At 33.0% G+C, this 16,483-nt stretch overlaps 1 protein-coding gene across 1 annotated transcript; it reads left to right on the forward strand.

Annotated features, from left to right (window-relative positions):
• The first annotated feature begins 486 nt into the window (after positions 1-486).
• On the forward strand, positions 487-11,513 carry LOC133188994 (probable ubiquitin carboxyl-terminal hydrolase MINDY-4). The gene is made up of 16 exons (XM_061324449.1): positions 487-595; positions 1,919-2,038; positions 2,514-2,730; positions 3,257-3,450; positions 3,776-4,125; positions 4,718-4,898; positions 5,402-5,518; positions 6,032-6,120; positions 6,702-6,800; positions 7,542-7,608; positions 8,104-8,240; positions 8,726-8,789; positions 9,031-9,195; positions 10,001-10,181; positions 10,595-10,673; positions 10,851-11,513. The coding sequence occupies exons 1-16, from the start codon at positions 533-535 to the stop codon at positions 10,897-10,899; spliced, it is 2,172 nt and encodes a 723-aa protein (XP_061180433.1). The 5' UTR covers positions 487-532; the 3' UTR covers positions 10,900-11,513.
• Positions 11,514-16,483: the final 4,970 nt, after the last annotated feature.

Raw genomic sequence — 16,483 nt, forward strand, 5'->3', positions numbered from 1 at the left:
TCGCTTCTTGTTCTCGCTGCTAACTTCATTCACGCGGTAACAACAACTAAAATTTCACAAAAAATAAACTCACCTTAATTTAATGGATATTGCATGCAGATAGTAGATTAAACGTTCTTTGTTAAAATATGTGCACTTTTTAAACTTTGTTTATGGAAATGCAGCTAACATACGTCATGTGACGTCACAGTATAGACGTTCCAAATGTCTCGTGCGGTTTGAAGAGGCGGATCTTAAAATGAAGTGAACAATGCGCTCGCCCCAACGGTCGCACCGTCAACATATTAATCTTTCTAACCAATCAGGAAGTATATTCATTAATAGAGTAGGCAAATATTAGTAATAGAACCATAGAATCCATCATCCGAATTTCATGGGAACGAATTCAGTTGGTGCCCAAAATTTCGAAATCTCGCGAGAACCTGTTGCTACTTTGGAATGTTTAAATATGGCGAACATTATCGCGTAAAATTAAAAACTTTTGTCGATTTAGGAGATTACAGTCCTGTGCATTAAAGTGCGAGGCCTTAAGATGGATCCTTCATACACAGAAGCTGTTGCAGCGTCTCTTGTTCGAGAATTTTTAAGCAGAAAGGTAACGCATTGTGAAGACATTTCGAGATAATTCGGTCAATTGTTTACATTGGCATTTAACACTTTATTTATTTCTTTAGTTTATTTTCTTATTGAAAGTAAATCGTATAGTATAATATGTTATCTTAGGCTGTACTTCCCATTTACTTATTACTTGTGCACTCAATATTGACAGGAGAAAGTTTTACGGTTGTTACATTAACCAGAATTTCCTCTGTTTAATGGTTGACATCCATGACAGGCACAATGTTATGTTAAAAACAAATTGAACGCCTTTTAAAAGTAGTATATTTTGTCAAAGATCGAAACTGTTTAAAAGACACCCCCCCCCCTCCGAAAAAAAGGGAAAAAAATGAGAGTGTGGCTAGAGAAGAGGCATATCGAAGGATATCATTTTTCACAACTGAAATCACAACATACCCTGAGAATGTTGTGATTTCAATAGTTTGGTTGCAAAAAATAGAATGACTTAAGGCACAGAGATTGAGTAAATATTTTTTATGTAAGTTATTTGTTTAAAATATTATAAAAAATGGAAGGAAATTAAAGCTTAAACTTTTGCAATACTGAAGAATTTAATTCTTATTTTTTATGGTCTTTGTCATAACAATTGGACAACTATACTGACACACTGAAAAATGCATTATAAGAAAATATGTCTCCAAAGCCGTCTGTGTTATGATAAGAAGATGCATCAGCAAAATTTGCAATTCAATACCTGTTATGTTTAAATTAATAAATTAAAAGGTAAATTGAAAAAGCTACATGTACAATGTAATAGCAAATTTGAATAAATGATACCTGTTTGAACACAATACACAATATTTGTAGAGCTTAATTGAGAGAGCAATTTAACTTTTCCTGTTCAAGTTTAGATTGAGATCTGATTCCATTGTGAAGTTGCACTTCCAGAGCATTCAGTTTTTGTGCATGATTTCAAAACAACAATAATTTCTTAATATAATCTTGACCTACCTGTTAGTGTTCTTGTATGCTGAAGAATTCAACACACTTTATAAGAAATGATAGATATTACATGATTAGATAAATTAAATGTAAATATAATGCAGCAATATATGAATCCGTAACAAGCTACATTTAGTTCCATCTTTCATTATACAGATTTAGTCTAATGTGTAAAGTCCACTTGAATTCCTGGATTTCCAGGATTTCCATCTTTTAAAATATCATACTAATGCTTAAGCAGGAATGTTTGAGAGGATTTGAAAGGTATAGAATATACAGAGGGTCACTTATCAATATTTTTCATTGGTGACATGCTGTAAATATATTTATTACTTGTTAATTTTATCTTAATCTATAGGGTCTGAAGTGTACACTACAAATGCTGGACCAAGAAATGCCAAGGGGAAATAATTCCATAAGTAACAGACAACTGCTGATGAAAGAACTTCATATTGAGAAGCTGATGAAGAAAAACAAGGTTGTTTATTAGCCAGCCTTTTTTGTTCAATGTCCTTGTTCAATTTATAATTTAAAAAAAATTCTCATGCAATCAAATTTCGATATCTCAAAACTCGATGTTGCTAGGGAAAAAATACATTGAACAGGATATCTGAGGATTCAAGATATTGAGGTTTAAATACAGTTGAACTTCCCAATCTCAAACATGGATATCTCAAATACCATGGATATTTCAAAGTGATTTTGAAGTCCTGAGAGCTTATTTCTTAAGTATTTTACCTCCAATATCTCAAATCCTCTGATATCTTGAAGTATTTTCTTGGTCCCATTGAGTTTTAGATAACAAGGTTTGACTGCACATAAGGAAGAAGTGCTTGGGACATAAGTGGTAATAAAATATCAGTGTTCGAAATGTGATATTGCTAACTTCAACTGTATAAATTCAAAACTCAGGACTTCCATGTTTATTGTAAACTCAATATATTTTTTCACAGGAAATGTTGGAGCCTTTAAGAACAATGTTAGAAATAATAACCCAATACTTTCTGGAGATGACAAAACCAAGTGACGTGCCAATGATGTCATCATCACAGGACTCACGACCAGTGTCTTCCTCTCAGTCATCACGGAACAGTGATCCTAACGACTTAATTAGTCCTGCTGCTGATAGACCTACTTCCTCTGGATACAGCTCTGCAAAGTCGAAGTCAAGTAAGTAATACTGGCTGTCCATCTAACTTATGATGTATAAACACACATCACTTCAAGCTCAGTGGGATTGGTGAAAACTAAGATATATGAGTCTTTGAGATATTGAAATTGAGATAGCTACATGTAGTTGTTCATGATAGAGGCTCTCTTCAACATATCCTTGGTATTTGACTTGTTGTTTGAGATACCAAAGTTCAACTATATTTAGTAAACACAAAAGAACTGTTAAATTTGTGAGAATGGTTAAAAATCAGAGTCAGAATTTTTTGTTAATTGTAAAAGATTCTAATTGAGCACACAGCTAAGGATAAAATGGAAAATACAATTTCTCTTACATCTAGTAAGAATTTGAAAATAATTGTACTCTAGCTGTGCCATGATAAATTTGAAGTCATAATTTATGAGTGTTAAAACAGAACTGATTTCTAACAGTGCAATAAATGGAAATGAATCATGCACTACTTTTTTTCAAATTCAGATTCATTTTTCATTTTTTATAAAGAATTTTTTGAATGTACAAATGTAGGTGTTCGTAATGGGAGCCAGGACCTGATTATTGATGATGATGTTGAGGGGGAGACAGTTCTAGGGGCAGGGAAGGCAGGGCTGATGGACAAAGAGGACACCAATGATTATCTGCCTACCCCACAGAGGCTCCAGGCCAGACCTGTTAGTGCCAAGAGAAAGGGGCTATCTGGACCAATCACCAGCAACTTAGAGGTCAGTTAGACAGATCAGACAACAGTGATATTACTTAATAATATTGTGACTATTTAACACTTGATTTGGATGCAGAAGGAGACATTTGATAACATATATTTATTTTATCATGAAATTCACAAAAATTTAAAAGATTTAGACATTTTAGCTGTAGAATTTTAAATTATATATATCCAAATTGTTTTTTATACATCCAAAAGATCATTTTATTGACTTATTGTGATATTTTGAATAACTTTGGAGTAATTTTTTTTCAGGATGTTGTCAATAGATAGAAATGTTCATGATCCTCTCTAAAACAGCATGTAATTTTTTTCATTAACAGGACTCAGGAAGGAACAGGAAACTAAACAAACCTCGACCTTTGACCTCAGGGTCTCGCAAAATTCTCCTGGACCCCACAGAAACGACCTCTGAACCCAGGCGGACCTCACTAAATGAGGACAGACTTTCTGGTCTTGGTGTGAGTCAGGGAACAGGAAGTGGGATTGGGCGTGACAGGAAGTCTTCCATACAGGATGTGTTGGACGTCAAGGAAACAAAATCAACAAAACAGAAATCTGCGTCCGGGAGACGTCAGCTGTCAGTGGAGGAAGATTTACCTGGTGATTACAGTGTAGATAAATCCAGTATCGGCAACAGACCCCCAACAAGGGGGAGTCAACGGTTAGAAAAGTGAGTAAAATCATGATAATCAGAGTTTATATGTTATTTCCACAGACTTGTGTTACAAAGTGTCTTTTAAAGAAGATTTAGGCCATTAAACATGTTTAAAAGGGAGAGAGTACATAAAGAGAAACTATAGTGTAGGATAGTTAAATTTTTTATGGGACTGGAGATAAATACAGGAACATCTTATTAAAAAACAGAATAAATTAATAACTTTAATTTCATGTTCATGCACTTGAACATCCTTTCAATCAAGCTCTTATCCAAAAAGAGAGAGAAAGAAAAAAGATTTCAACTATGCTCAGGTCGGACCGTCCTCTGAAAATCTTTCTGAAAGTTCATGGATAACAAACTAAACATTACCATATTACCACATTTAATAGAGCTAGCCATAGAGATTGAATGTTCTTGATCTTTCTTTGATCATGTTTTTTCGTCTATTTTAGATTGAGGTCTAGACTTACATGTATATTTGACAGGTCGAATAGAGGTCACATGCAGTTCTTTTTTCTGACTGGGACATTGTTTTACTTTAAGTAATCTTATTTTACATTTAAAATTTATATGATTGTGAATTTATTTAATTTTCTCTCACCAGATCATCTTCCAGCAATTCTCTGTCATCAAAAGCCTCTACAAAAGTCGGGGATGTAGAATTTGGTGATTGTGATGACCTTGACTCAGATCTAGCTGACCTTGACCTTGGTCCAAAGCTCTCTGTAGGTCGCACAGTTCAGAACTTGATAGATGCTCGTCCCATCACACTACAGACAGCAATAGTAAGTAAATATGTATACCTTCAGTATCCTTGTGTCCATCATCATTTAACATGAATATTCATCAAGTAGTTCTTTTACATGTACATGTAGTTCAAAATTTGCATGTGTGATGCGCCTACAGACCTATGTATATATTAATTATATAGAATGAAACATCCTTTGAACAAAATTGGTTTTGATTTGCTCTTAGCTTTCAAGTGGTTGAGATTTTCTTTTATGTCTATATACTAAAGCTGTGTATGTTTTGAAGATATTGGGTTACAATATCTTCATATGTGACATGTAAACTTTATCGAGGATGCATTGATGTATGCTACAAAGTTGTCTACTATCGACCATAAAATAATTTCATTTTGAATTCTAATTGCATCACCATTAAATATACCTTAAAAGTTTTGGAACCTTCATAGCAATTAAAAGATTTATTTATTTTTTAGAATTTGTAACAATTTTTTGATTTGAAGTTTGATTGTGATACAGTAACTGTTGTGTCTTTTTTTCAGAACCTAAAGTCATTGATATTTGGATCAGCAAATCAGTGTTTTAATGATGAGTGGAAATATCAAGGCCTCGTGTTCTGTGACCTTCCAAAGCTTCAGTATGGAATTGTTCAAAGAAAGGTCAGACTCAGATATTAGATAAGGATTCTACAGTGCTATGTGTATTTATAATAATAAATATTTTAATCAAATGAATTAATAGTGATCATCCAGAGATGTCTAAAAAAAAGAACAAAATATGGAAAAGCACATTTTTTTCCCATTATAACGTCCTCTAAATGCACGTCATTACCATGATTCTACTGGATTTTAAAATACTGTTACTACATTAAGTTTAAATCATTTTCCTTAAGGCTTTTCTTATCTGTGAAAATGTTACAATGTAGGGAAAGAAATTGTTTATTACTAAATTGAGTATTAATTAATCCTCAAGTGATTTTAGACCTCATAAGATCTTTTAAGATTGTGACTACGAATTGGGGCTGCTAAAAATTAGATTGATTTTACAACTTCACAAAAGCTCTGAGGAAGCAAAAAGTACATGTATTACACCCTTAATTATGACTATTTTTTGTATGAGAGTGATTTTATTTTTGCATGCATTGTTTAGTTGTAAAGTACTTCTCTTTGTAGGGAGGACCATGTGGAGTTTTGGCTGCCATCCAGGCCTGTGTTCTACAAGAATTACTGTTTGGTGATTGTAAAATACCACTCAAAAGATTGTAAGTGTCAGATACCACTCAAAAGATTGTAAGTGTAAAATACCACTCAAAAGATTGTAAGTGTCAAATACCACTCAAAAGATTGTAAGTGTCAGATAACCTCAAAAGATTGTAAGTGTAAAATACCACTCAAAAGATTGTAAGTGTCAGATACCACTCAAAAGATTGTAAGTGTAAAAGATTGTAAGTGTAAAATACCACTCAAAAGATTGTAAGTGTCAGATACCACTCAAAAGATTGTAAGTGTCAAATACCACTCAAAAGATTGTAAGTGTCAGATATTATTCAAGTGAAATGTATGTGTAGAATACCACACTAAGATAGTTGCTGTAAAATAGTATATCACTTTTAAGATTGAAATTTAATATAAAGTACCACTTGAAACATTATTTCAATAAAAATAGAACTCAAAAAAGACTGTGAAGGCTCACAACGATGATTGTTAAGTACCAGACTATGAATATAAAATTTAATCCACTCGTAAGATTCTTACTGTAAAAGATAATTTGATGTAAAATAACGTACACAAAAAAGAATTATTCTGTTGGACATGTAAAATAATCATCCATTTCTTCTTCTAGTGGAGATCCAACACATGAAGAGAGAAGTCTAGCCCTAGCTACAGCTCTGTCCAAAATATTTTGGAGAGCAGGAGAGCAAAAGACAGCTGTTTTGGCCATGTAAGCTCATGAAGTTTGATTAGGCCTAAAATAAATATGTTTATTTCCTGTAGCTGACCCATTGAAATTACATTTGTGTGGAATTTTTTTTTTTTGGCAAATCTGAGATTAAATAATACCAACAATCAATCAGCTGATGCAATTTTTACCAATAATGTTAATTGTCAACTGAGTCAGCCATTCATTTATGAAAGCTAATACATAATTATTATCATGTCATCTAGTGATTTTTCCATGACTCTTTAGTTTGTTTGTGACATGTGCTGCTATACAGTTATGTTGGATGTCCCATGTATGAGATCCTACATTACCCAACAAAATTATACATGTATAAAATAAAAAATTCCCTACCAAGTACCAACCAATTCTCAATCTTTAGGGAATGTTGCAGGAAACAAACGTAAATTTTTTGCCTTAGTACTGTAATAACTCATATTGAGTTTTAGCTTTGAAATCTCAAACCTGAGATATCTGAAGGTTTTTTTGACAATCCTAGCTAGCTGCCATGTTTTGAGATATCTAGGCCACATAAGCTCATGAATTTTGGTAAGTACTGCATATGTTGAGTTTTTGCTTTGATGTCTCAAACACGAGATATCTTGAGATTTTTTGAGATTTTTTGTTATGACAGTCCCACTGTATTAGAGATACTGGAGTTTGACTTGATTTTATTCTGTATTTATTTCTGTTTTTTTCTTTATATGACTTAAATACATGAATTTTATGTTTTTTTAATTTCAGAGGCTCAGGGAAGGCTGTGTTCCAGGGTGGAGCTCCAAAGTATAGAGCTGATGATCTGACTGAGACTGTGAGTAAAACAATTCATAACAACTAATATAGATAGAACAGAATAAATTATTGTGAATTTGTGTTTTACATGATTTCTTCCTTCAGTGAATGAGTACTTGGTCTTCTTGTCCATTTTGAAGGCAGCATTTTCTGTGAAAGTCTACAGCTTTTTTTCTTCATGTTCTTTCCCTGAATTTTTGTTACATTTGCCAAACACATGTATACAAAGCTGCCTGTGTCTACTCTTTCATAAATCCAAAACAGTATGAATCTATGAGCTCTCTGGGCAAAATCTTTTGAACAAGTTCTTGTCCAGTGACCTGATTTACTCTTGTTGTTTGTGATATCATTTTGTTGATCTTGATACATCATACATATAGAAATCTTTGAAAACAAATGAAAAATTGTTCAATTCTCTCTTAGGAAACTGGTGGAATAGGTTTTCGACTAAAAATTAAATTTTTTTAGTGTGTTACATTCCTTTAGCTGATATTGTAGTATTATCTCCTTTCAGCTGATGTTGAACCATTTTAAATCATATGAGGATCTGCTGAGCTTCATGACACAAAATGTTCATTATTTCATGACAGACGGAAAAGGGGGTGTGATTCTGACCCTGTACTCCGCCATCTTCTCACGATACATTGACCAGTAAGTCAGTATGTCATGTATTTATGTGGTGTTGGTGGTGCATGGAAGAGTTGTTATATAGATATTGATGATGAGGGAACCAGCAAATAAGTATATATATGAAGAATATGTATTGGAATGGAAGGAGTACAGAAGAACAAAAAAGCAAATGATGGGATGAATGAGGGAGTTCTTGGTTATATTTGAATTTCTTCATTAAAAAGAGGGAGAATGGAATGGAATATACAAATATATGGAGTAAAGGAAAGGCTATAGGGGTACATGTATTAACTTCCCCATTCGTAATTACATGTACAATGTATTATTTATAATGCAATAGAAATGTAAAATGTATATCACATACCGGTACATATACCAAGATTAAAAATAAATTATAGCCTGCATTAAGCAAGGCCATACCCTAATAATACCTTTTTATTAAAAAAAAATGATATCTTAAAATTCCTAGATTACAATTTTTTATTTACTTGGATTCTTTTTGACAGAGTGAGGGAAGACATGGATGAACCAACAGGGAAACTGATGGGGGCCCATGGATATTGTACTCAGGTAATTTTCTTGTGAATAAAACTCACAAACAAATGCTAGAAACAGGAACTATTGTCCAGTTTATATGAATGTTAAAAGTTTTTGCATCCAGTGCATTTTGTAGTATGTAAAACTATTAGATTTGAAATGTAAGTACTATATATGAAAACTAGGGCATCTATATACTGGTACAATGTAGGGACCACCTCTAGGCAGCTGTGTTTTTTGTGAGTTCTTTATAATACAATTTTTTTTAACACAGGATATGGTTAATTTATATTTAACTGGGAAAGCCACATCTAATGTGTTCAATGACAAGATAGAGCTGGACTCCGGAACAGGAAGTGATGTCACAGTCCTTAAAGGGATCACAGGGAGGTCAAATATAGGACTACTGTCTCTGTTTGAACATTACAAATCTTGCCAGGTATAGTGTATAACAGAATTCCCTTGATTATTTGTCTTGAAGGCCACACAGAATAAACAGGGGTGTGCAATTACAAAAATTAGTTACTAGCCCGTTGGGCTAGTGGCAGTAACAAAGTTACTAGCCCGAGGTTGCCAGTCACTAGCCTATTAACTACCGAAAACAATACATGTATAAGTATAACAAAAAGGTTAAAAAAACATTTAAGTTGAAATAAATAAAACAAATAATGGTTTGCGCTTTGTTATTGTCAGATACTTCTCCCTATTTTGATCAACTATAATTGTCACTGAAACGACTGGCGATAGCAACACACAATACATACAGGTTAAAACGAATTAAAGATTATGATTTTACAACAAAGTTAATTCATACATTAATTCAGTCGACGTAAATATACGTATACTTTCGTTTTAGATTTACTAACCTGAAGGGCTATCGCAGTATAGATTTATGATAGCCTGACCTCTAAAATTGGTAGCCCCGGGTGTCAGGAGATGGTAATTGCACACCCCTGATAAATGCAAATAGAACAGCATTTTTTCTGTTAGTAGAGTTTCCACCTTCAGGGGTGAAAAGATAAAATTTATTTAAATTTGGAATCAGTTACATGTGAAAAGTCTTAAGTGCTAATGAAGATATTTTTTCAAATTATAAAATTAATATACTTGTATTATACATTCTTATAGTTCATTATTTTAAGTGCAACATATTTCAGCACCTAGAAGAGTTCTGAAAATTTTTTATTAACAGAAATTTCAAATTGTCTTTGAGCTGTTCACATAAATTTATATTTAATATTTAGGTTGGCACATACCTCAAAACTCCAAAATACCCGATCTGGGTTGTGTGCAGCGAGAGCCACTTCAGTGTTCTTTTCTCCATTAAGAAGGAACTGGTCAGTGATTGGAAGGCGGAGAGACGGTTTGACCTATATTACTATGACGGTCTGGCCAGACAACAGGAGGAAATCAAACTAACCATAGGTAAATTTGATAACCTTGTTGACTGTACTAAAATTGGTGGTGGGGGGGGGGGGGGAGGGGAGTAAAAATAACCCTTTCCATTGACAAAATTTTTCTTTGTATATTGATAGAGACGAACAAAAATTCTTCAATAGAAAGAGTTATTCCCCTTTTCATTTTTTTAAATCAAAATTGAAAACTGTATGAAAATAACAAATAAGGGAACAAAATTTTGTATAAATTACGTACTACAACTTCCAAAAAAAATTTTTTTTTTGGTCATGAAACAGAAGTGAAATGAAACAGAGCGATAAACTTTCTTGATTTTCTCATCTTGGCAACCTCTTTAAAAGTTGGTTTGCAGGCATAGGAGAGCTGATTAAGAGTTTACATTTATTGATAAAATGGTTTTAAGTTTTAATCTGTTTGTACAGATACAGTTGACATGGGATACCAGACTGAAAAATCAGAGGATGACCTTGTCCCGCCATTGGAACTCTGTATACGGACAAAGTAAGTCTTTATTTAATATTTCTATAATGACACATGCAGATATCTGTTCAATAATTTATTAATTTAGCTACATTCAGATTGACCGATTCCAGCAATTGGTAGATTTTATGTGAATAATGATTTTTGATCGGTTGTTTTGCTTTATCTATTTTAATGTTCTGTTGTTTGCTTACTTAGGTGGTCTGGGGCAAATGTTGATTGGAACGGAAGTGAACCACTTTTATAACAGTACTTCTGAATGGTTAGTCTACCAGCAAATTTATGCCAGATTAAACTTGCATTACCGGGAAACCAAGAAACCAAACCATTAACACTGTGAATTAAGGATATTAGCTCAGAGCTCAGAAGAAGTGAATCTGGTGGAAAGATTTGTTGATGTAACAGGAAGTCATTTAGGTTAACCTTAGAAAGGATTAAAGCATATCACACTGTTTCAATCTGTTCTTATCAGGCAGATGAATTTGCAAATATTTCATCCTTTGGATAAAAGAGGGACTGATATGATGTTACTTGTAGGTGTAAACATTAGAATTTCTTGCTATATATGTAAACAAAATGCTAGAAAATTTTGAAAGATCTCATTTTTGTGAACTTTGATTAAAAATATTAAAATTTATTTAAATTCTGCTGATTATTATATTTATTTATATTTAGAATGTTTCTTTTGTAAGGAAACATATTTTGTGCCAAGTTTAGATGTTTATGTATATGTTTAGAATGTGATATTGTAGTTAAAATCTAGGGTTGGGTTATATTGTACATTTTGTCACTATTGATGCTGCAGCTGAATATGTACTATTAATGTCATTTTGTCTACAAAATGCTAGTAACATGTTATCCTCTTCCGTCCTTTTTATGACATAGTTAACTATAATACCATAATTATATATCTACAGTTGAACTTCGTCATCTTGAACACTGACACATGTTTCTTAATACCAGGAATATGTTGTGTGTTACATGCATTTCTAGTGATGAAATTCCATGCACTGATCTTATGATGTATTTTCTTCAAGGAAAGCATTCAAATTTCTCATTTGCATTTCTTTATTACTTTTAGATCAATTCATTCTGCAAATACCAAAGACATATAGCAATTCTATGTGTGTTAATTTTACCTGCAAAATTCCACAATAGATTACTAGATAACTACCTGCAAAAAATAAACTGTTAACCAAATTGTATATTTATCTTCATTTTGATTTTTTTAAACATAAGAATTATTCTAAAAGAAGCAATCAAATAAACTGAGAAAATAGATGTGCCTATAATTACTGTATATTATTATTAAGTCCTGGGTGTGTACATGTATGATGTAAATAAAACTTTCAGAATACAAAATAAAGTACATTATTTTACGTACTGCAGGATGAACATACATATGTACTATACTGTGTTCAAACAAATGGTTGTTTTGGGAAAGCACTTTATTTGCTTACTATAGTAATGAAATAATATTTAATGGACATAATAAACTTCTGTTGCCTTTCTAAAGTTTTTTATCTGTTTTTATTTATCAGTTTTTGCTTATGATTACCTGTATTAACCATATACCACTGACAGGTACATGCATCATAGGATATAAGCCTGCTTTGTTACCAAACAAATATTATATATATTTATTACATGCTTAGTATTAAATACAGGTTTTTATGCCCCAGTATCGAAGATTCGGGGGTATATAGTTTTTGCCCTGTCCGTTCATCTGTCTGTCTGTCTATTTGTCTGTTTGTCAGCAAAAACTTTAACATTGCCCATAACTTTTGAATAGGTAGAGCTATGGCTTTCATATTTCACATGTGTATTCCTTGTGACAGGACCTTTCTTTGGGTACCACCATATTTGACCTTGACCTTGGAGTTTGACCCAGTTGTGCAAAATTTTTCCCAACTTTTACCTTGGCCATAACTTTTGAACCGTTGGTGCTAGGGCTTTCATACTTCACATGTGTAATCCTTGTGACATGACCTTCCTTTAGATACCAACAACTTTGACCTTTTGACCTTGACCTTGGAGTTTGACCTACTTTAGAAAAACTTTAACATTGGCCATAACTTTTGAACAGTTGGTGCTAAGGCTTTCATACTTAGCATATGTAATTCTTGTGACAAGACCTCCTTTTGGATACCAACAATTTTAACCCTTTGACCTTGACCTTGAAGTTTGACCTACTTTTGAAAAACTTTATCCTTGGCCATAACTTTTGAATGGCTGGTGCTAAGGCTTTCATACTAAACATATGTAATACTTGTGACAAGACCTTCCTTTGGATACCAACAACTTTGACCCTTTGACCTTGACCTTGGATTTTGACTTGCATTTGAAAAACTTCAACCTTAGCCATAATTTTTGAACAGTTGGTGCTAGGGCTTTCATACTTAACATATATAATCCTTGTGACAAGACCTTCCTTTGGATACCAACAACTTTGACCTTGGACTTTGACCTACTTTTGGAAAACATTAACCCTGTACACAACTTTTGAAAAGTTGTTGCTAGGGCTTTCATATTTAACATGTTTTTTCCTTGTGACAAGACTTTCCTTTGGATACCTACAATTGAAATCCATTGACCTTGACCTTGGAGTTTGACCTACTTTTGAAAAACTTTAAACTTGGTCATAACTTTTGAATGATTGATGCTTCAGCTTTCATATTTCACCTGTATATTTCTTGTGAGAAGTCCTTTCCTTAGGCACCATTAATTTTGAACATTTGACCTTGACTCTAATGTTTGACTTACTTTTGAAAAACTTTAACCTTTTCCATATCTATTCAATGGTTGCTGCTAGGGCTTTCATATTTCACAGGTATATTCCTTGAGACAAGACCTTACTTTGGGTACCAACGTATTTGATTTGCATTTGAGAAAGTTTAACCTTTGCTATAAGTTGCCATACGGGGGCATCAGTGTTTCACAAACACATCACAAATGATAGCGAAGGTTAAACTTTCTCAAATGCAAATCAAATATGTTGGTACCCAAAGTAAGGTCTTGCACCAAGGAATATATCTGTGAAATATGAAAGCCCCAGCAGCATCCATTGAAAAGATATGGAAAAAGTTAAAGTTTTTCAAAAGTAAGTCAAACATCAAGGTCAAGGTCAAAATTGATGGCCTTCTCACAAGAAATACACAAGTGAAGAATGAAAGCCCTATCAACAATTGTTCATAAGTTATGGCCAAGGTAAAAGTTTTCCAAAAGTAGGTCAAACTCCAAGGTCAAGGTAAAAGGGTCAAAGTTGTTGGTATCCAAAGGAAAGTCTTGTCACAAGGATTGCATATGTGAAGTATGAAAGCCCTAGAACCAACTGTTCAAAAGAAATGACCAATGTTAAAGTTTTTCTAAAGTAGGTCAAACTCCAAGGTAAAAAGGGTCAAAGTTGTTGGTATCGAAAGGAAGGTCTTGTCGTCACAAGGATTACACATGTGATGTATGAAAGCCCTAGCACCAACCGTTCAAACGTTATGGCCAAGGTTAAAGTTGGAAAAAATTGTAAAACTGGGTCAAACTCCAAGGTCAATGTCAAAAGGTCAAATACGATGGTATCCAAAGAAAGGTCTTGTCACAAGGAATACACATGTGAAATATGAAAGCCATAGCTCCAACCAATCAAAAGTTATGAGCAATGTTAAAGGTTTTGCGGACAGACAGAAAGCTAGACAGACAGACGGACGGACAGGGCAAAAACTATATACTCCTATAAATATATATCGATACCGGGGCATAAAAACAGCACTTGTGATAATACACCAATTTTTTTGTGTACATTCTTTTAATTTTGAATTACTGTTCTTTGATATTATATAATATTAAGCTATACATGTCAGTAGTCAATGCATGATTATTTATCTGTATTTTTCTCATGTTGATGTGTGCTGTATTTTACAAAGTATGTAATAAATATAATAAAACATACCCTTTTCCACATCACATCCTGTATCAGCCCTCAACCAAAATTAGCCATCGGGCCTTCGGCCCTCTGGCTGATATTGGTGTCTCGGGCTGATAAGGATGCGATATGGAACGGGTATGTATTCTCTCTCTCTCTCTCTCTCTCTCTCTCTATATATATATATATATATATATATATACTGTACTGTACTTTCGGAACAGAACGAACTTAGATTTCTAACTGGCATCTATAGAACTGCAGATAACATTTATTTGATATTTACAACTAATGTTCATGTCATGAAATGGTTTATTTTAAGATCTTTACTTGAAAATATTTAACATGGTTAAATATATATAAAACCACCGTGACGTATGTACAGTGTATATTGGTGACCATGGTACCTAATGTGATCGATTTAAATTACAAATCATGTAATTAAGACCATTACTTTTTCGATATAACAAAATGAATTGGAGAAAAAAAATATTCTCTCAAGAATTTAACTTCCGTAACTGTAATCCTTTAAGGTGTAAAATGTTTTATTACATGTAATTTGGAAACAAAATACTTTTACATTGGAATTAATATATTATATCTTGAAACAAACGTTTGTTGATATTTATTTCTCAAAATTAATTAATGAATTACTGAGGGACATGTCGAAATTGTATAATATTACCGATACCAGATTTGAGGATATTTTTTGTCCAAGTGCACTGTTATATGTCCTTTAAAGCATTTTATTTGTTTTCGATATAAAAATTGACTGTTTGAAACAACTATTTTTTTCATGCTGTATACTCTGAATTGGCCCATTTTCGTGGAATGACTGCACACTATATGACCTTTAGAAAAGATTTTCAAAGACGAAATTTTCTTTAAATTTATATGATAAAAAAAACTCCAATCCTATCCCTGGTTAGGAAAGCGAGCCTGTTGCAATAAAATGAGGATTTTTTGTAAAAAGGATTTGCAATCATTATAGTTAGCAAACAGATTGCTTGCTATATTTCCAATAGTTAAGAAGATTTTAAATGGTGTTATGCATTTTCAATACTTATTCAACTTAGAACCTAGACCCAAGAGACGTGAATTTCCTAACTTTGGTAGAAGGCTAAAGGTTTATTTTAATCATGAATATATTTGCCTGGCTGCTAATCATCCGTAATTAAAGATTTTTAAAGACGTAATGTTTTTTCAATACATGTCCAACTAAGTCTATCATAGGGCCTGAATCATTGTCCATGGGGTCATGAAATTTCACAATTTAGTTAGGTTGAATATTTTTTTTTTCTAAAATCATGCAAACAGTTTGTCTGGTAGATGTCTATGAGAAAAGAATATCATTTTATAAGATATGATGCATTTTCAATTATAACTACTTTCAGCCCACCATGGAGCCAGAGCTATAATTTCAGGGGCCATGTATTTCAAAAGTTTGGTAAATTTGGTTTAGCAATTTCAGAGAAGAATCTGAAAATGTTGCAAAGTTTACGAAAGATGGACGATCGAAGGACAAAGGTCGAAGAAGGACGACGACCAAAAATAGATAGCAATTGGCAAATGTGACTCAGGTGACAAAATAATTATGGTACATGTAATTGTTTGGGGGTAATCAGTCAAGGAAGTTTTTATATAAGTGAACAATTAAACAGAAATGACCGACAGTAATTTTGATTCTATTTCAGTAACACTTTGAATGACAAACATGCACCTTTTTCAATGGCGGATGTCTGTGGGAAACTTCCTTATGAAAATAGCGTAGAATTTATTTTTCTAAAGCAGCGACGGTTTCACTTTATTTGAAATGATTTTTGTAGTTTTTGGATTTTTAGGAGGAATAATAATTTCCTCTGCTTACGGTATGGTTTTCGCATATTATAACATGTTTAAGGTGAACAGTTTAAATATT

Source organism: Saccostrea echinata, unplaced genomic scaffold (genome assembly GCF_033153115.1).
Source record: "Saccostrea echinata isolate AGI-Se365-2 ecotype Australia unplaced genomic scaffold, CSIRO_AGI_Sech_v1 ptg000016l, whole genome shotgun sequence".
Taxonomy (NCBI): Eukaryota; Metazoa; Mollusca; class Bivalvia; order Ostreida; family Ostreidae; genus Saccostrea; species Saccostrea echinata.

Excerpts from the sequence above, each read along its gene's own strand:
- LOC133188994 (XM_061324449.1), top strand. The coding sequence starts at position 533 with ATGGATCCTTCATACACAGAAGCTGTTGCAGCGTCTCTTGTTCGAGAA. Across the intron at positions 4,126-4,717 it reads GGGAGTCAACGGTTAGAAAA|ATCATCTTCCAGCAATTCTC; the intron begins GTGAGTAAAATC and ends TTCTCTCACCAG. Across the intron at positions 10,674-10,850 it reads GAACTCTGTATACGGACAAA|GTGGTCTGGGGCAAATGTTG; the intron begins GTAAGTCTTTAT and ends TTGCTTACTTAG.